The sequence below is a fragment of the Hemitrygon akajei genome, chromosome 19 (assembly GCF_048418815.1).
Source record: "Hemitrygon akajei chromosome 19, sHemAka1.3, whole genome shotgun sequence".
NCBI classification, from domain to species: domain Eukaryota; kingdom Metazoa; phylum Chordata; class Chondrichthyes; order Myliobatiformes; family Dasyatidae; genus Hemitrygon; species Hemitrygon akajei.
This window is the reverse complement of record NC_133142.1, coordinates 1,780,605-1,801,350: the sequence shown is the minus strand read 5'-3', so window position 1 is coordinate 1,801,350 and position 20,746 is coordinate 1,780,605. Positions and strand designations below refer to the sequence as shown.

Below are 20,746 nucleotides of genomic sequence, written 5' to 3'. Positions count from 1 at the left end.
GAGTTGATTAAAGTAATTAATAGTTATACAGCACACAAAGCCAATGAGTGTCTGACTTCAGCAGAAGCACTGAATATGTATACCCAAGCCAAATGTCCAGAATATTCATAGTGGAATAATCTACTATATACCTGCCATTAATGACTAATGAAGTTGGAACCTCTGCTCCATATAAACATGGATGCAATTTATCAGAAACCTGACCAGTCTGCATCAGAGCTCACCACATTAAATGCATAGTCACTGATTTGCTTTGGCTCCTGAATCAACACGCTTAAACATACAAAATTCTTCCAATATTCTGCACAGCACTGCTGTGCTCTAACTCTGGCCACCTGGTCATCTACAAACAAAGTTTGGTAGGTACAGGATTGGAACCCGGTATGGTCTTCTGCTGCTGTAGCCCATCTACTTCGAGGTTCGATGTGTTGTGCATTCAGAGATGCTCTTCTGCATTTCACTGTTATAACACATGGTTATTTGAGTCACTGTTGCCTTCTTGTCAGCTTGAATCAGTTTGGTCATTTTCCTCTAACGTCCCATTAACAAGGTATTTTCACCCACAGAACTGATCACCAGATGTTATTTTTGTTTTTTGTGCCATTCTCTATAAACTCTTACAGACTGTTGTGCATGAAGATCCCAGGAGATCAGCAGTTTCTGAGATACAAAAGCTGGCCTGTCTGGCACTAACAATCATTCCATGGTCAAAGTCACTTAGATCACATTTTTTCCCCATTCTGATGTTTGGTCTGAACACTCTGCACACTTTTATGCATTGTTGCTGTCATGTGGTTGGCTGATTAGATATTTGTATTGATGAGCCGGTGTACCTAATAAAGTGGTTATTGAGGGTATATTTAGTGTGTTGTTACAAGAGGTCTAGGTCCAGAAAGCCATCTCACAGGCAAAGTGGCAATTCCAGACCAAACTTGAATCATGAAGGATTCTCAACAACTGTGGTAGGACCTGAATGCTATCACCACAACAAAGTGAAATCAAGTGACATAGGTGACAATAGGGCTTTGCTTCAGATGACCTCAATGTCTTCTATGCTCGCTTTGACCAACAAAACATGGAGGAACCATCACTAGCACCCACAGCCCCCAACGACCCTATGATTCTATTTGCTGAGGCCAACGAGTGAGCATTCTTTTGGAGGGTGAATTTACAGAAACATTTGGCCCAGGTGTGGTACCTGGCTGAGTAATAAAGACCTGTGCTGATCAATTGACTGAAGTGTTCACTGTGATCTTCAACATTTCCTTCTGAGGTGCCCACCTGCTTCAAGCAGGTTTCAGTTATACCTGTGACCAAGAAGAATGTGATAACCTGTCTCAATGCACTTACAACCACAGTGATGAAGTGTTTTGAGAGGTTAGTGATGAAACATATCAACTCCTACCTGAGCAGACTTGGGTCTGCTCCAATTTGCCTCCCTGCACAATAGGTCCATAAAAGATCCATTTCATTGGCTCTTCGCACAAATCTGGAACATCTGGTCAGCAAAGATACATACATCAGGATGCTCTTTATCAACTACAGCTCAGCAGTCATACTATCAATCCCTCAAAACTAATCAATTAGCTTCAAGACCTTGGCCTCAGAACCTCCTTGTGCAATTGGATCCTCGATTTCCTCACTTGCAGAACATAGTCATTTTGGATTGGCAACAACATCTCCTCCACAATCTCCATCAGCACAGGTACATCACAATGCTTTGTGCTTTACACTTATGACTGTGGGTAAGCTCAGCTCTAGTGCCATACTTAAATTTGCTGATGTCACCACTGTCATGGCTGAATCAAAGGTGGTGACGAATCAGCATGAGAGAAACTGAAAATCTGGCTGATGGTTCCACAGCAATAACATCTTACTCAATGTCAGCAAGGCCCAGGAGCTGATTATTTACTTCAGGAGGAGGAAACGGGAGGTCCATGAGCCAGTCCTCATCAGGGGATCATCAGAGATGGAGAGGATCATCAGCTTTAAATTCCTAGTGTTATCATTTCAGAGGACCTGTTCTGGGCCCAGCTTGCAAGTGCAATTATGAAGAAGCATGACAGCAATATATCTAAAACTTCGACAAACTTCTGTATGTGTGTGGTGTATCATGCCCTTGAATGGAAAATCCTACAAACAGTAGGAGATACAGCCCAGTCCGTCATGGTTAATTTACACAGAACATTGTCACAGGAAAGCAGCATCCACCATCTCTTCTTGCAGCTACTCTCAGGAAGAAGGTACAGGAGCATCAGGAAACACACTACCAGGATCAGGACCAGCTATTACCCCTCAACCGTCAGGCTCTTGAACCAGAGGGGATAACTTCACTTGCCCTATCATTGAACAGCTCCTCCAATCTATGGACTTGCTTTCAAGGAAACTTCATCTCAAGTTAAGCTTACTGTCATTTAACTACATACATGTATATAATATACCTAACCATATAATGTATATAGAAACGAGACGTTTGTCTGAACCAGGGTGTAAAGCACTGTAGTACACATAACACATGATAGCTTATGAAGATGTCTTCAATTTTTATTGGTTATTATTATCAATTCTTGTTTCTGTTATATCTGCACAGTTTGTTTTTGTGCATTGCTGGTGTCTGCTCTGTTGGTCTTTCATTGATTCTATTATGGTTATTAGATTTATTCAGTATGCCAGCAAAAAATTAATCTCAGCGTTGTATATGGTGACGTATATGTAACAACAACTTTACTTTTGGCTTATATGATAGTACCAGTTGAGTTTCTAATCAATGCAGACTATCTAGGGCAGTTTACTAGAGCTATTGGGAGTAGTTTAAACTATTATGACAGGGATGGGAACCAGGGGGATGGAGATGAGGACGAGCCAGCAGGTTTACAAGTAGATACAAGTAACATGAATGTAAGGGAGGATAAGCCAATGACTGAATACAAATACAGACAGAGCAAAGAGTTAAATTGTACCACAGAGGCAAAACTCAAAAAGGGTAAAGAATGCAGTACTGAAGGTGCTGTATTTAAATGTGAGTAACATTCGGAATAAGGTGCACAAACTCATGGCACAATTAGAGATTGATCAGTATGACATTGCGTGCATCACTGAGTCGTGACTCAAAGGACCTCATAGTTGGAAGCTTAACATCAAAGGATATACTTTATATCACAAGGACAGGCAGGAAAGCATAGGTGGTGGTGTGGCTCTGTTGGTAAGAGATGGAACTACATCTTTAGAAAGAGGTGACATAGGGTCAGAGAATGTTGAATCTTTGTTGGTGGAGTTACGAAACTGCAAGGGTAATAATACATTATGAGAATCATATATAGACCTCCAAATAATAGCCAAGATGTGGGGTTGAGATTGCAAAGGGAGATGGAAAAGGCATGTAATAAGGATAATGTCACAATTCTAATGATGTCTTCAATATGCAAGGGGATTGGGGAAATCAGGTTGGTGTTGGATCGTAAGAGAGAGAAGTCGTGAATGCCTACGAGATGGCTTTTTAGGGCAGCTTGTTTTTGAGTCTGCTTGGGGAAGGGCTATCTGAGATTGGGTGTTATGTAATAACCCAGATCTTATCAGGGAGCTTATTGTAAGTATATGGGTAGGTATATGGACAGGAAAGGAATGGAGGGTTATGGGCTGAGTGCGGGCCAGTGGGACTAGGTGAGTGTAAGTGTCGGCATGGACTAGAAGGGCCGAGATGGCCTGTTTCCGTGCTGTAATGGCTATATGGTAAGGAAACCTTTATGAGACAGTGACCATAATATGATTGAATTCATACTGCAATTTGAGAGGGAGAAGCACAAGTCACATGTATCAGTATCACAATGGAATAAAGGGAATTATAGAGGCATGAGAGAGGAGCTTGCCCAGCTGGATTGGAGGAGGATACTGGCGGGGATGATGACAAAACAATGGTAGCTGAGGTTTCTGGGAATACTTCATAAGGCACAGGATAGATGTGTCCCACAGAAGTAGTTCTCAAATGGCAGGGGTAGGCACAATGGCTGACAAGGGAATTTAATATTGCATAAAAGCCAAGGAAGAGGGGATATAAGGTAGCAAAGTGAGCAGGAAGTTGGATGATTGGAAAGCTTTCAAAAGGCAACTAAAAAAGCAATGAGAAAGGAAAAAAAAATGAAATATGAAAGCAAAGTAGCCAATACAAGCAGTCCCTGAGTTACGAATGTCCGACTTACGTACAACTTGTACTTACGAACTGAGGAAGGAGAATGCCGTCCGCCATTTTAAGTCTTTGCCGTTGACACTGTGTTGTGTGTTTAACTTTATATTTGGCTTAAATTGTCCTTAGTAAGATTCACCCTGACCACCCCCCCCCCCCAACCGTTCCGGTCGGCTGGTGGCGCAGTGAGATCAGCGCTGGGCTGGAGAATGGAGGTTTGTGAGTTCAATCCAGTGACAGATTGCTCCCGTGCCGGGTTGATGTTGATCCAGTGACTCCTGTACCATCTGTGCCGGGTTGATTTCGAGCTTGCAACTCAACCTCATAATAAAAACACAGCCACCTGCAGTTTAAATTCCAACGCGGAATATTGTGGAGGATCAAATACCCAAACCCAGCACAGCCCCCACTTGTCCCATTTAGCCTGTGTCAGTGCAGTGGTCGTTAGGACCCAGCGGACCTCAGGAGCCGGCGGAGTTCAGGACCTGCCACCCGTAGTGTTTCTGTTCCATTGATGGGAAGCGATCGTGATTGAAAATAAAGTGGAAATAATAAAGCGTTTGGAAAGAGGTGAAACGCCATTGGTCATTGGAAAAGCATTAGGCTACAGTCGGAACAATTTTAAAGGATAAAGTGAGAAATAATGGAGCATTTGAAAGGCCCTGCCCCGATGAAAGCTACAGTTATTACTAAGCAATGCAGTGGTTTAATTATTGGAATACATACGTTTCTTAAATGTTTTATATGCATAGAAAGGTAAAATATATACTATGTATGAAGACAAACGTTTGACTGACGCTAAATAATACCGGATGTACTTGTTCCAACTTACGTACAAATCTGACTTAAAGACAGACATAGGAACGGAACTCATACGTAACCCGGGGACTGCCTGTAATATAAAGCGGGATACTAAAAGTCTTCAGTTATATAAAAAATGGCAGATGAACTTAATTGGTATTTTGCATCAGTCTTCACTGTGGAAGGCACCAGCAGTGTTCTAATAGTCCGTGAGTGTCAGGAAGCAGGAATGAGTGCCATTGCTATTACAAAAGAAAAGCTGCTAGGCAAACTCAGGTGGATAAGTCACCTGGACCAGATGGACTACATCTCAGCGTCCTGAGAGAGGTTCTGAAGAGATAACGGATGCATTGATCATGATCTGTTTAGAATCACTTGATTCTGGCATGGTCCAGGAGGACTGGAAAATTGCAAATTGGGTGGGGAGGGCGGCAAAAGAAAGGAAATTATAGGCAGTTAACCTAACCTCAGTGGTTGTGAAAGTGTTATTATTAGTCTGTTATTAAGGATAAGGTTTCGGGGTAGTTGGAGACTAATGATAAAATAAGTCAAAATCAACATTAAGGGGAATCTTGCCTGATAATTTAGAGTTCTTCTAGAAAGTAACAAGCAGGGAGGACAAAGAAGAGGCAGTGGATGTCATTTGCCTGGATTTTCAGAAGGCGTTTGATAAGGTCCCACACATGAGGCTGCTTAACAAGATAAATCCTGTTGCCGTTATGGGAAAGATACTGGTCTGGATAGAGGAATGACTGACAGGCAGAAGGCAACGACCGGGAATAAAAGGGGCATTTTTTGGTTGGCTGCCAATGATGTTATGTTCCTCAGGGGTCAGCATCGGGATCACTGCTTTTCACATTGTTTATCAATTATTTGGATAATGGAATTGATGGCTTTGTGGCAAAGTTTGTGGATGATACGAAGATAGGTGGAGGGGTAGGTAGTATTGAGGAAGCAATGTGATTGTAGCAGGACCTAGACAAATTGGAAGAATGGGCAAAAAATGTGGCAGATGCAATACAGTGTGGAGAAATGTATAGAAACATAGAAAACCTACAGCACAATACAGGCCCTTCAGCCCACAATGCTGTGCCAAATATATACTTACTTTAGAAATTACCTAGAGTTACCCATGACCCTCTATTTTTCTAAGCTCCATGTACCTATCCAGGAGTCTCTTAAAAGATCCTATTGTATCTGCCTCCACCACTATTGCTGGCAGCCCATTCCACGCACTCACCACTCTGTGTTTTTTAAAAAAAATCATAACCTGACATATCTGTATCTGCTTCCAAATACCTTAAAACTGTGCCTTCTCATGCTAGCCATTCCAGCCCTGGGAAAAAGCCTCTGACTATCCACACGATCAATACCTCTCATTGTCTTGTACACCTCTGTCAGGTCACCTCTCATCCTCCAGTGCTCAAAGGAGAGAAGGCCGAGTTCACTCAACCTATTGATAATGCATTTTGGTAAAAGGAGTAATACTGTGGACTGTTATCTAAATTAGGAGAAAGTTCAAACATCAGAGGTGCAGAGGGACTTGAAGTCCTCGTGCAAGACTTCCGGAAGATTAATTTACAAGTTGAGTCTGTGGTAAAGAAGGCAAATGCAATGTTGATATTTATATTCTATTCCCCTTGAAATAAAAGCAAGGAGATAATGCTGAGCCTCTATAAGGCGCTAGTCAGGCAGTTTTAGGCTCCATATCTAAGAAAGGATGTATTGTCATTGAAGTGAGTCCAGAGGTGGTTATCAAGGATGATTCTGGGAATGAAGGGGTTAACATGTGAGGATCATTTGGCAGCTTTGGGCCTGTACTCACTGAATTTAGAAGAATACATGGTGATCTCATGAAACCTACTGAATGTTGAAAGAACTAGATAGGGTGGATGTGGAGAGGATGCTTCCTACAGTGGTGGTATCCAGACCTAGAGGGCACAGCCTCAAAATTGAGGGGCGCCTCTGTAGAACAGAGGGAATCTGTGGAATGCTTTGCCACAGTCTGCAGTAGAAGCTAAGTCTGTGGGAATACTTAAGGTGGAAGTTGATTATTTCCAGATCGGTCAAGGCATCAGAGGATATGGTGAGAAGGCAAGTATATGGGGTTGAGTGGGATCTGGGATCAGCCATGATGGAATGACAGAGTAGACTGGATCGGCTGAATGGCCTAATTCTGCTCCTGTGTCTTGTGGTCCCAACAATGTTGATAATGAAGGACTTGGCAATGACAAGCTCATTGAATGTAAAAATGTGGGATGAACATGTACTTATAGGCAGATAGTTGACTGTTGTCTAGATCTTGTTGCATGCAGGTTAAATAGCTTGAATTTTCAGTGGATTTGTTAACAGAATTAAATGTTGTTTAGCAACCATCCACCATCCCACCATCTCTGGTTCTGCAATGGAAATCAAGTGAGAGCATTAGGGCTTTGCACACTGTCCTGAGGGATTCTTCTGTGATGGAGCTGAGGTAATTCACCGTCAACAACAAACAGGCTCGTTTATCACATTCAAAGTATGACTCTGGCTGCAGAATATTCTTTCTAGCATACTGAGGCTTTATAAGGCAATGGTCAGACTGCACTTGGAGTATTGTGAGCAATTTTGGGCTTCTTATCTAAGAAAGATGTGCTAGCATTGGAGAGGGTCAAGAGGAGGTTTACAAGAATGATTCTGGGAATGAAAGGGTTAACATATAAAGCGCATTTGACTCTGGGCCTGCGCTTGCTGGTGTTTAGAAGAATTAGAGGGGATCTTATTGAAACCTACGAAATATTGAAAGGCCTAGGTATAGTTGATGTGGAGAGGATGTTTCTTATAGTGGGAAAGTCTAAGACCAGAGGGCACAGCCTCAGAATAGAGGAACCTTTGTTTAGAACAGATTTGAGAAGAAATTTCTTTTAACCAGAAGGTAATTAATTCGTAGAAATTCATAGCCACAGATGACCATGGAAGGTAAGTCATTGGGTATATTTAAAACGGAGGTTGATTAACATTTTGATTAGTCAGGGCTTCAATGGTTACAGGGAGAAGGCAGGAGAATGGGGTTGAGCATATAATAAATGACCCATGGTGGAATGGTAGACAGACTGGATGAGCTGAATGGCCCAACTCTGCTCCTATGTCTTATGTTCTTAATGAGCAAGTGTACTGGTATACCTAATAAAGTAGCCTCTCAGTGCTTTGTCAAGCACCTCAGCTCCATCTGCAAAAAAGCAGGATTTCCTGTCCCCATTCCCATTGCAATCTGTCGATCCACGGCTTTCCTTCTGTTCCAATGAGGTTACACTCAGTTTGAAAGAACGACACCTTGTTTTCCGTGTAGGTAGCCTCAAATGTGAAGGAATGAACATCAATTTCTCCATTTTCTGGTAATTTTCTTCCCTCTTCTTCAGTTCCCCAGTCTGACTTCTTACCTCTTGTCACTTGCCTATCATCTCCCCCTAGTGCTCAACGTCCTTCCCTTTCTCCTATTGTCCACTCTCATTCAATTCCATCTTCTCCAGCCATTTACTTTTTCCACCTGTTAGCTCCCAGCTTCTTACTTCATGCCTCCCTCCCCCACCCACCTGGCTTCACCAAATACCCCCACCCACCTGGCTTCACCAAATAGCTTCTGGCTTGCACCTCTCTTTCCCTCCACCTTCTTATTCTGTCTTCTTCCCCGTTCCTGTCCAGACCTAATGAAGGGTCTTGACCGAAAACATCAGCTGGTTATTAACTTCCATAGGTGCTACTAGACCTACTAGGTTCCTCTAGTATTTCAATCACAAACAAGAAAAAATCTGCAGATGCTGGAAGGCCAAGCAACACAAAATGCTGGAGGAACTCAGCAGGCCAGGCAGCACCTATGAAAAAGAGTACAGTCGATGTTTCGGGCCAAGACCCTTCGTCAGAACTGGAGGAAAAAAAGGTGTTGGGGTTAGGAGAGGGGGGGGGGGAGGATGAAGAAACACAACCTGATGGGTGAAACTGGGAAGGGGGAGGTGGGATGAAAAGAAAAGCTGAGAAGTTAACTGGCGAAAGAGAGGTACAGGGCTGGTACAAGGGGGAGGTAATAAGGAGGTAAGGTGATAGAGGGGAAAAGAAAATGGGGAATGGTGACGGGCAGGAGGGGTGCATTACTGGAAGTTTGAGAAATTGATATTCATGTCATCAGGTTGGAGGCCATCCAGGCGGAATATAAGGTGTTGCCTCTCCAACCTGTGTGTGGCTTCATCGCGTCAGTACAGGAGGCCATGGACTGGCATGTCAGAATGAGACTGCGAAGTTGAATTAAAATGGGTGTCCACTGGGAGATCCTGCTTTTTCTGGGGAGTGGAATGTAGGTGTTCAGTGAAGCGGTCTCTAATCTACATTGGGTCTTATTGATATACAGGAGGCCACACCAGGAGCTCCAGATACAGTAGATGACCCCACCAGACTCACAGGTGACATGTGGCCTCACCTGGAAGGACTCTACCATTTCCCGCACATACGCCATCACCCCATCAGGGATAGGGTTCCTTCTGTCCCCACCTACCACCCCCCAGCCTCTGCATCCAGCAGATAATTCTGTGTAACTTCTGTCAATGGGATCCCACTACCAAACACAACTCCCTCACACCCCAACTTTTGCTTTCCGCAGGGATCGCTCCCTACGTGACTCCCTTGTCCATTTGTCCCTCCCCACTGATGTCCCTCCCTCTTGGCAGTTATCCTTGCAAACGGAACAAGTGCTACATCTGCCCCTACATCTTTTCCCTCACTACCATTCAGGGCCCCACACAGTCTTTGGGTAGCTTCCAACCTGATGGCATGAACATTGATTTCTTGAACTTCTGATAATGCACCCGCCCCTCACCAGTCTTACACGTTATCTCCCTACCAGCCCATCACCTCCCTCTGGAGCTCCTCCCATTTTTCTTTCTTCCATGGTCTTCTGTCTTCTCCTATCAGCTACCCCCTTTTCCAGCCCTCTATCTCTCCCACCAATCTCAGCTCTTTACCTCACCCCCTCCTTTCACCCATCACCTTGTGTTTTTCCTCCCCTCCCCCCACCTTCTAATTGTGACTTGTCATGTTTTTTTTCTCCATTCCTCTTGAAGGGTCTTGGTCTGAAACATCAGCTGTACTCTTTTCCATAGATGCTGCCTGACCTGTTGAGTTCCTCCAGCATTATGTGTGTTTCCTCTAGTATTTTGTGTATGTTACTCTGGATTTCCAGCACCTGCAGAATCTCTTGTGTTTATGAATCACTGAGCATATATGTACTTTGACAATAAATTTACTTTGACTATTAAAGCTCTGCATTCTGTCATAGACAATAGGTGCAGAAGTAGACCATTCGGCCCTTCGAGCCTGCACCGCCATTTTGAGATCATGGCTGATCATCTACTATCAATACCCGGTTCCTGCCTTGTCCCCATATCCCTTGATTCCCCTATCCATAAGATACCTATCTAGCTCCTTCTTGAAAGCATCCAGAGAATTGGCCTCCACTGCCTTCCGAGGCAGTGCATTCCACACCCCCACAACTCTCTGGGAGAAGAAGTTTTTCCTTAACTCTGTCCTAAATGACCTACCCCTTATTCTCAAACCATGCCCTCTGGTACTGGACTCTCCCAGCATCTGGAACATATTTCCTGCCTCTATCTTGTTCAATCCCTTAATAATCTTATATGTTGCAATCAGATCCCCTCTCAATCTCCTTAATTCCAGCGTGTACAAGCCCAGTCTCTCTAACCTCTCTGCGTAAAACAGTCCGGACATCCCAGGAATTAACCTTGTGAATCTACGCTGCACTTCCTCTACAGCCAGGATGTCCTTCCTTAACCCTGGAGACCAAAACTGTACACAATACTCCAGGTGTGGTCTCACCAGGGCCCTGTACAAATGCAAGAGGATTTCCTTGCTCTTGTACTCAATTCCCTTTGTAATAAAGGCCAACATTCCATTAGCCTTCTTCACAGCCTGCTGCACTTGCTCATTCACCTTCAGTGACTGATGAACAAGGACTCCTAGATCTCTTTGTATTTCTCCCTTACCTAACTTTACCCCGTTCAGATAATAATCTGCCTTCCTGTTCTTACTCCCAAAGTGGATAACCTCACACTTATTCACATTAAACGTCATCTGCCAAGTATCTGCCCACTCACCCAGCCTATCCAAGTCACCCTGAATTCTCCTAACATCCTCATCACATGTCACACTGCCACCCAGCTTAGTATCATCAGCAAACTTGCTGATGTTATTCTCAATGCCTTCATCTAAATCGTTGATGTAAATCGTAAACAGCTGTGGTCCCAATACCGAGCCCTGTGGCACCCCACTAGTCATCACCTGCCATTCCGAGAAACACTCATTCACCGCTACCCTTTGTTTTCTATCTGCCAACCAGTTTTCTATCCATGTCAATGTCTTCCCCCCAGTGCCATGAGCTTTGATTTTATCCACCAATCTCCTATGTGGGACCTTATCAAATGCCTTCTGAAAATCGAGGTACAGTACATCCACTGGATCTCCCCCGTCTAACTTCCTGGTTACATCCTCAAAAAACTCCCAACAGATTAGTCAAGCATGATTTACCCTTGGTAAATCTATGTTGGCTCGGCCCAATTCTATCACTGCTATCTAGATATGCCGCTATTTCATCTTTAATAATGGACTCTAGCATCTTCCCCACCACCGATATCAGGCTGACAGGTCGATAGTTCTCTGTTTTCTCCCTCCCTCCTTTCTTAAAAAGTGAGATAACATTAGCCATTCTCCAATCCTCAGGAACTGATCCTGAATCTAAGGAACATTGGAAAATGATTACCAATGCATCCGCAATTTCCAGGGCCACCTCCTTTAGTACCCTAGGATGCAGACCATCTGGACCTGGGGATTTGTCAGCCTTCAGTCCCATCAGTCTACTCATCACTGTTTCCTTCCTAATGTCAATCTGTTTCATTTCCTCTGTTACCCTATGTCCTTGGCCCATCCATACATCTGGGAGATTGCTTGTGTCTTCCCTAGTGAAGACAGATCTAAAGTACTCATTAAATTCTTCTGCCATTTCTCTGTTTCCCATAACAATTTCACCCAATTCATTCTTCAAGGGCCCAACATTGTTCTTAACTATCTTCTTTTTCTTCACGTACCTAAAAAAGCTTTTGCTATCCTCCTTTATATTCCTGGCTAGCTTGCGTAAGTACCTCATTTTTTTCTCCCCGTATTGTCTTTTTAGTTAAGTTCTGTTGTTCCTTAAAAATTTCCCAATCATCTTAGCTCTGTCATACTTCCTTTTTTTTTAATGCTATGCAATCTCTGACTTCCTTTGTCAACCACAGTGGCCCCCTTCCCCCCCCTTTGAATCCTTCCTTCTCCAGGGGATGAACTGATTTTGCACCTTGTGCATTATTCCCAAGAATACCTGCCATTGCTGTTCCACTGTCTTTTCTGCTAGGATATCCGTCCAGTTAACTTTGTACAGCTCCTCCCTCATGGCTCCATAGTTTCCCCTGTTCAACTGCAACACTGACACCTCTGAGCTGCCCTTATCCTTCTCAAATTGCAGATAAAAACATCATATTATGATCACTACCTCCTAATGGCTCCTTTACTTCAAGATCGCTTATCAAATCCTGTTCATTACATAACACTAAATCCAGAATAGCCTTGTCCCTGGTCGGCTCTCGTACAAGAATGCATCCCGTAGGCACTCTACAAACTCCCTATCCTGGGGTCCAGCACCAACCTGATTCTCCCAGTTCACCTGCATGTTGAAATCCCCCATAACTACTGCGACATTACCTTTGCCACATACCATAGAGAGATGCAGAAACATACCTTTCGGTCCCTGAGTCCTTGCTGACCCTTGGGCACCCCATTTTATACATTCTTTATTGATTGACGCCAAGCTAGGTTCCACCATTCATCTTCAATTAACCTGTTAATTTCCCTGTCTTTGGAAGATGGGAGGAAATTTGAGTTCTCAGAACCCAGGCAGTCCCAAGGAGAGTATAGAAATTCCACACAGTAGTGATGGTCAGGATTGAACTTGGGCCACTGGCATTGAGGCAGTGGCTCTTCAATCTGTGCCATTGCATGTGCTTTTTTCAAATATCATCAGAAAGGCCCCCTTATCTAGTCAGTCAACTTATTATCAAATTTCGTATATGATACCATGTACTCCCTTGTCATTCATTTTCTTGCAGGCATTCATGGGAAAATAAGGAAATACAATAGAATTTATAAAAATCGTAAAGACTTAAAAAACAACCAATGTGCAAAGGACAAATTGTGCATATAAAAAAAAACTGAAAACATAATTTGTGAAGTGTCTTTGAAAGTAAGCCTATAGGTTGTGGAATCAGTTCAGAGTTGAGGTGAGTGAAGTTCAGGAGCCTGATGGTTGTAGGGTAGTAACTGTTGCTGAACCTGATGCTGTGGGACTTGAGGTTCCCGATGGTCATAGCAAGAAGAGGGTATGGCCTGGATGGTGAGGTCCTTGTTGGATCCTGTTTTTTTTGTGCTTAATGGTTGGAAGGCATTGCCTGTGATAGACTGCTAGATATAAGAAAAAATTGTCAAATTCAGTTTCTCATTTAGGAGCATGTTGAGTCTGCCCGGTCATTTGCAAGCAAATAGCATTTAGAATGAAAGTGAATCCTCGGACACGAAGCCTGGAACAGATGGAGCAGACCACAGCATCAGTTCAGCACGTAGCGGAGTAAACGTTGTGAAGCCCTGAGCAGGCCCGTAGCGTCAGCCTCCGTGCAGCAAAGTGCAGAGTAGCTGTTGCCACATCAGGTGAAGGATGTGGTGACTTTAAAGAGGGTCACCAGAATGTGGCTAAAAGGAGAGGTTGGGTAAACCTGGATTGTTTGTTCTAAAATGGTGAAGGCTGAATGGAGATCTGATGGAAATATTTAATTATTAAAGATAGTTAGTTGAGTGTAGAGATAGTTACCATCTTTTTCCCCATTGTGAAAATGTTGAAATATTGGAAACCATAGGTTTATGGTGAGAGAGGGCAAATCTAAAAGAGATATGCAGGAAGTGATGGATAGAATATACAACATTATAGCACAGTAAGGGATCCTTGAACCCATGATGTTGACCTGACTTTTTAACTTACTCTGCAATCAAAGTAACCATTCCTATCTACATAACCTATAACCCTTCATTTTCCTTCTATCTGTGTGCCCATATGAGTCTTTTAAATGTTTCTATTATATTTCCACCATGCCTAGCAGTGCATTTCAGGCACCTCCCACTGTTTTTTAAAAGAATTTCTACCTCTGGCATCTCCCCTAACTTGACTTCACTCACCTTAAACAGACGCTCCCCTAGGGGGAAAACAGGTGCTGTCTGAAGGAGGTTCAGGAAATTGGAACATGTTCCCAGGTTTGCTGATTTTTTTTTACTCCCCCATATTCCACCAATCCTCCTTTTGTAAATGGTGGGGTTACCTTCACTACCACAGGAACTGTGAAATTTTGGTGCAATGTCTAGTTGCCGTTTTGAATCTCCACAGCCACTTCTTTCAAAGCCTTTGGATATAGGTCATCAATTTGCAAGGATCTATTGCCTTAACAGTCCCACTATTTTCTCCTCCTCATTCTTTAACTAATGCTAACTTCCAGTTTATTCACTATTTGTGCTGCTCTGTGACATTACTTTGTACTATGAAGACAGACAAAATATTCGTTTAATTTCTCTGCCATTTTCCTATTCAATTTTCTTTTCATTCTGTAAGGGGCTTATCTTACCATGTATGTTGGAGCCTTTACAGTCTGCTGTAGTGTCTTGCCAGATCACACCTGCATTTGTATTTCACAATTTCCTGAGCCCCCTTTAGTCATTGGCTGGGGAAGGCTTGAAATAATTTGAAATTGATTTGAAACTGTTCGTTCAATTTTGACTTCTATATAATTTAATTTTTATATAAAATCATAGTTATTAAAATAGGAATTTGAACCGGGAGTCTGTAGGTGCTGTAATTTTTGAGCAACACAAAAAAAATGTTGAAGGAACTTAGCAAGTTGTGGGATACAGAATAAAGAGTCAATGTTTAGGCCTGAGACATTTCATCAGCTCTATAGGTGCTGCCTGACTTGCTGAGTTTCTCGAGCATTCTGTGGGTGTTGCATTTGAAAAAGGAGCTATGTAGGCTATCAATGCAGCAAAGTGGCTCACGTTTCACTAATTGAGTTGTACTCTTTTTTAAAAAAATTATACGTATATATTTTAATTTTCATTTAACCTTGTACTTTGTCTTGCTGTGACACCTTGTAACATAGATGGACGCCAGTGGAGTTGTCAGTTCCACGAAGAGATTGAGAGCTCGTGCACTAAGTTGCAGTACAAGGAGAAGGGAAAATTCCTGCAGCTTGTTATGCCAAAGAAGATTCCTCTATACACATGGTCATCACTCATGGTACAGTAAATCACTGGCATATGTAACAACCGTTATTTCTCTCAGAACTGTTCTTCACTGAGGTGGTTGCAGATTCAGTGGGATAAGTGGCTTTTATGGTTCTCTTGGATGGGGCATGGCACCCATGGCCAGTATGTATTTGCAGGCGATGTTCTTTCATGGGCAAGTCTCCACAACTCTGGGGCAGAGAATTTTAGTAATTCACTACCTTATGTAAGATTTATAGGCTCCTCATCTTAATTACCACTCAGGTTGCTCCTTGTCCAACTTTTTCTTGTTAGTGAAAACATTTCCACAAGTTTGCAACCCAATTTCAGTTGGTTTCCGATTGTAGTTCCAATTTCGGTTGACCAACACCGCAAGTTCCCTGATCTGTCTCTCATTCACCTGACAATGTTGATTTTTTTTCCCCCCGGTCTCATGAATCCTCCCACCACCTAGTTCCATCTGCTCTTAAGCCCTTTCACCAATTATCTACCTGTTTCCAACCGGCTTCCCTTTGTATTGCTCTGTACTGTCACTGTTTCCTATTCTCTCTCAGTCTTGACCCGAAATATTGCCTCTTACGTTTTACCTACACAGATGCTACCATTTCTTTTGTTTCAGATTCAGGTTGATTATCACATATATATCGATGTATATATTGAAATGCATCACTTGCATTAACAGCTGGCACACCCAAAAATATGCTAGGGGCAGCCCACAAGTGTTGCTGCACATTCTGGCACCAACATAGCACACCCACCATGTTCAGCAAAACAGCACAAACAACAGCAACAAAACAAGACAATAGGCAAAATAGGCCCCTTTCCCATCCCTTCCACCCACAGGGAGGCCTCGGAGTCTGACATCAGCTCTCCAACTTTGTACTTCATCACCAAGACACCAGTCACAAATTTGATCTTTGGGCCTTGACTTCTGGGCCCATTTTTAATTCCAAGCTCTTTCGCTTGCAAGAAAATCTTCCTTTTAGCCTTGAATAGTTTGATACACATGCGTACATCCATAGCTTTTTATGGAGAAATTCTATTATCCCTACTATGCATAAAGTACTACTTTATTTCATTGCTAAATAATTCATCTGTAACTTAAAGATCTGTTATGATTTCCAGAAAAGACTTCTGGTTAACTACTGAAACCTTTATTATATACAAAGGAAACATACGATTTCTAAACACTGGATTTTTTAAGTCATGTTTCTGTAATTAAACTTTATAACTTAACTATTTTAGATCTCCTTTCATCTTTGCTCGTTTTTGTTTGACCCCTCCCATGTCTTGTGTGGCTTTTATGAAAAGTAGTGCCTAAAATAGGACAGACTGTTCCAAGTTAGGTCTGACCTAGGCTCTACAGCTGAAGCACCTACTTGTAATTGATCTCTGAGTCTATGGTCAATATCCCTTGTACTATGTGTTTACTTTTTGTTTCTTGAGTCGTTGGTTTCAGTGACAAGTAATTGAACAAACTCTTCTTTATGTAAGATGAAAACATAAAAACTAGAAGCCTTTCTATACCTAGTGACTACTTTGCTATTTATGCCTCATTTTTCTATCTCAGTGCCGTTCCCCTGCAGTAAACCCTATACCCCGTAATTTCCTTGCTATCTATGGGTCTTTTATTTCCACATCATGTGATAATTGCAATATAAATATTACAGCATGCAGTGAGGTCACATCTTTAAGGTAAATCAAAAACAAGCTTTACAATATCTGGAACATAAATTCGGCAATGCTGGAAATCTTGAGCAATCGCACAAAATGCTGAGGAGTTCCTTCAGTATATGGTATATTTGTCTTGGTGCATACTCAATACACACTAAAGCATTTCTGTACAAAAGAGAACATTCTTCTTGACATGTGCTCCCTAATGGAAATCGAAAGTCTCCTATTATGGCAGAGATGATGTAATATGGGCATCTGTTAGTCTTGAGAGACCATGGGTTAGCGCCTTGGAAAGTTTCCAGGGCATAGGCCTGAGCAGGGTTGTATGGGAGACCGGCAGTTGCCCATGCTGCAAATCTCCCCTTTCCACACCACCGATGTTGTCCAAGAGAAGGGCAAGGGCCGATACAGTTTGGCACTGGTGTCGTCGCAAAGCAATATGTGGTTAAGTGACTTGCTCAAGGACACAACTCGCTGCCTTAGCTGAGGTTCGAATTAGCGATCTTCAGATCACTAGACCAACGCCTTAACCACTTGGCCATGCACCAACACAGATGATGTAAAGGGAAATCAGAAAAGACCCCAAACTGTCTCAGGTATACATGGCAACTCAAAATGGCTGGAATGTGCAGCAGAAATTGCAGATCCCCCATTTTTATCTGCACTGGGATGAACTTTTTCTTGATGGACATTGCTTTGTATGTGGAGATTGAGAGTTGTACCATCCAAGCTGAGAGCTAAAGTGTTGGAGGAGCTACATGTTGGTCATCTAGGTATGATCAAAATGAAAGTATTGGCTCGAAGCTTTTAATGGTGGCCTGTGATAGATCAGGAGATCGAGCAGCTCACCATGCACTGTTCAGGATGCCAACGCATCCAGAAGCTGGCATGAGCAGTGCCTCTCCGTCCCTACTTGCTGGATATACATGCACTATTTGCACAAGACACAAATGAAAATCAGAAAGCATCAAATGCAAATCTGAAATAAAGCAGCATATGTTGGAAATATTTAGCAGAATAGACTGTCTCAGAAATATTAACCCCCTTCATGAGTACTGATGAAGTGTCCTGATACATTAATCTTCTGTCTCCATGGGTACTGCCTAACCTGCTACAACTTAGAACAGTGAACATCACAGTACAGGCCCTTCAGCCCACAATGTTGTACTCACTTTTTAACCTACTCTAAGATCAATTTAACCCTCCCCTTCCACAGAGCCCTTTTCTATCATCCATGTGCCTCTTAAATACCCCTATTGTAACTGTCTGTACCACCACCTGCATCACCCACCACTGTGTAAAGAACTTATCTCTGACATCCTGCTTATTCTTTCCTCCAATCGTAAACTTATAACCCCTCATTTAGCCATTTCCACCCTTGGGAAAAGGGCTTTGGATCTCCAAAGACAATTTTCTTATGTAATGGCATGTAGTGGCTCACTGCTTAAGTGACTATGCTTAATGCTAGCAACAGAAAATCCCATCACCTTCAGAAACTCACAGGAGGAGCAGGTGAAAGACATTTTTTAACTGGGAATGTGAAGATGTAACTGAATTAAAGAAGAAGAAATGGGGTGATCAGTTTTGTGATGGGAGAGAATGAATAAAGTCAGGTCTGTGAGATGTAATGTAGGAAAAGTTAAAGAATCAGATAAGAGTTGGTAAAAACATGATATTCTTTCATAAATTGGTTAAGACACAGAAGGAGTTCATTTGGCTTCTTGTGTCCATGACAACACTATACCAGTGTACAAACGAGAAAATCTGTAGATGCTGGAAATCCAAGCAAAACACACAAAATGCTGGAGGAGCTCAGTGCGCCAGGCAGCTTCTATGTGGAAAAAGTACAGTTGACGTTTCAGGCCAAAACCCTTAGGCAGGACTGGAGAAAAAAAAGCTAAGGAATAGATTTGAAAGGTGGGGGGAGGGGAGAGAGAAGCACCAGGCAATAGGTGAAGCAAAGAGCTATGAAGCTGATTGGTGAAAGAGACAGAAGACCATGGAAGGAAGAGGGGGGGGTGGGGGGGGGGGGAGGTGGAATCCATTTGTTCTGCTTGCTGGCCTTTTCTCTCACCTTGCAGATTTGTCCAGACCATATTTTTATTCAATTCTGTAGTGAAAACTGCACTGGAATCTGTCTGCATTGCACAGTGCAGATTCACACAGTGTATTACAGATTCCAACCACACTTTGCATCAACAACACACACAAAATGCTGGTGGAACACAGCAGGCCAGGCAGCATTTATAGGGAGAAGTGCTGTCGACGTTTCGGGCCGAGACCCTTCGTCAGGACCAAAACGTCAACAGCGCTTCTCCCTATAGATGCGGCCTGGCCTGCTGTGTTCCACCAGCATTTTGTGTGTGTTGTTGTTTAAATTTCCAGCATCTGCAGATTTCCTCGTGTTTACACTTTGCATCAATGTGTCTTTTTAAAATATTTTCAACTTTGTGCCTGTAGCCACTGAGACCTCCACCCTTCCATGAATGGGATTAACCTCCTTCCATTCAATGTGTCCAGCACCCTATCAGATCTCAATTTCCTGGTCCCCGGCCCCTCTTGGATAGCCTTATAAGTACAGTCCCTCATTCCACAAACCCTCCTTTAAATGTCATTGGACTCTCTAATTCATTAATATTTGTCCTCTAATGTAGCTCCCAGCTTTAGACACAGTGGTTCAGGTGAGGCCGTATCAGTGCTGTACAAAGGCTCAGAATGACTTCTGTGTTTATACTCTCTTCCTGCATTGATGAAACACTGTGGTGTATACCTTATTAACTGCTTTGTCAGTACACCCTCCCATTTTCAGTGGCTTGTGTGTTCATAAGATCCAGCATCCCTTTCAGAACAGTATCATAAGATATAGGAGCAGAATTGGGCTGTTTGGCCCATTGAGTCTGCTCTGTTATTTCATCATGGCTGATCCAATTTTATTCTCAGCCCCAATCTCCTGCCGCCTTGCCCTGACCAATCAAGAATCTGTCAACCTCTGCCTTAAATATACATAAAGACTTGGCCTCCACAGCTGCTTGTGGCAAAGAATTCCACAGATTCACCACTCTCTGGCTAAAGAAATTCCTCCTCATCTACGTTCTAAAAGGACACCCCCTATTCTGAGGCTGTGACCTCAGGTCTGAGACTCTCCCGCCAGGGGAAACATCATCTGTACATCCACTCTATCAGGGCCTTTCACTATTTGATAGGTTTCAATGAGGTTGAAATTCTTCTGAATTCTATTGAATACAAGCCCAGAGCCAAATGATGACCTCCTGTGCCTTAGCTAATTTATGAAAGAATATCATGTTCTTTACCAACTCTTTCATCCCATCCTTTATTCTGGTGTTGCCTCTCCTCACTCTTCTTACCAAAGTGCATTAGCCTGCTTTGCTTTTCCGTCACACCTGCCTTTTCTACCAACCTGTTTATCTCCTACTGTCTATCATTTTCCTTCTCATGGTACACAATGCTGCCAAAGTTTGTTGAAAATTTAGAAATTGTGGCTTTCACTCAAAGTTTGCATCATTAATATATCAAAAAAAAACTCTAACACCAATCCTGCTATTCACCTTCTTCCAGTATGAAATCCAACAATTCATCATGATTCACTGCCTGTTACTTAACCAGGTTTGTATCTGTGCTCCCATTGTCCCTTTTCTACTTTGTTGCAAAGCTCAGTTAACTCTTTCTCTAAATCCA

The 20,746-nt window shown here is 42.7% G+C and overlaps 1 protein-coding gene across 7 annotated transcripts in view; it reads left to right on the top strand.

Annotated features, from left to right (window-relative positions):
* The window catches only part of usp19 (ubiquitin specific peptidase 19), a 218,693-nt gene that overhangs the window by 41,452 nt on the left and 156,495 nt on the right, over positions 1–20,746 (top strand). For all 7 annotated transcript variants that reach the window (XM_073071970.1, XM_073071968.1, XM_073071973.1 and 4 more), the window contains one exon: positions 15,253–15,389. In XM_073071970.1, coding sequence (XP_072928071.1) covers positions 15,253–15,389 — 137 coding nt within the window. The remainder of the gene's footprint in view (positions 1–15,252; positions 15,390–20,746) is intronic.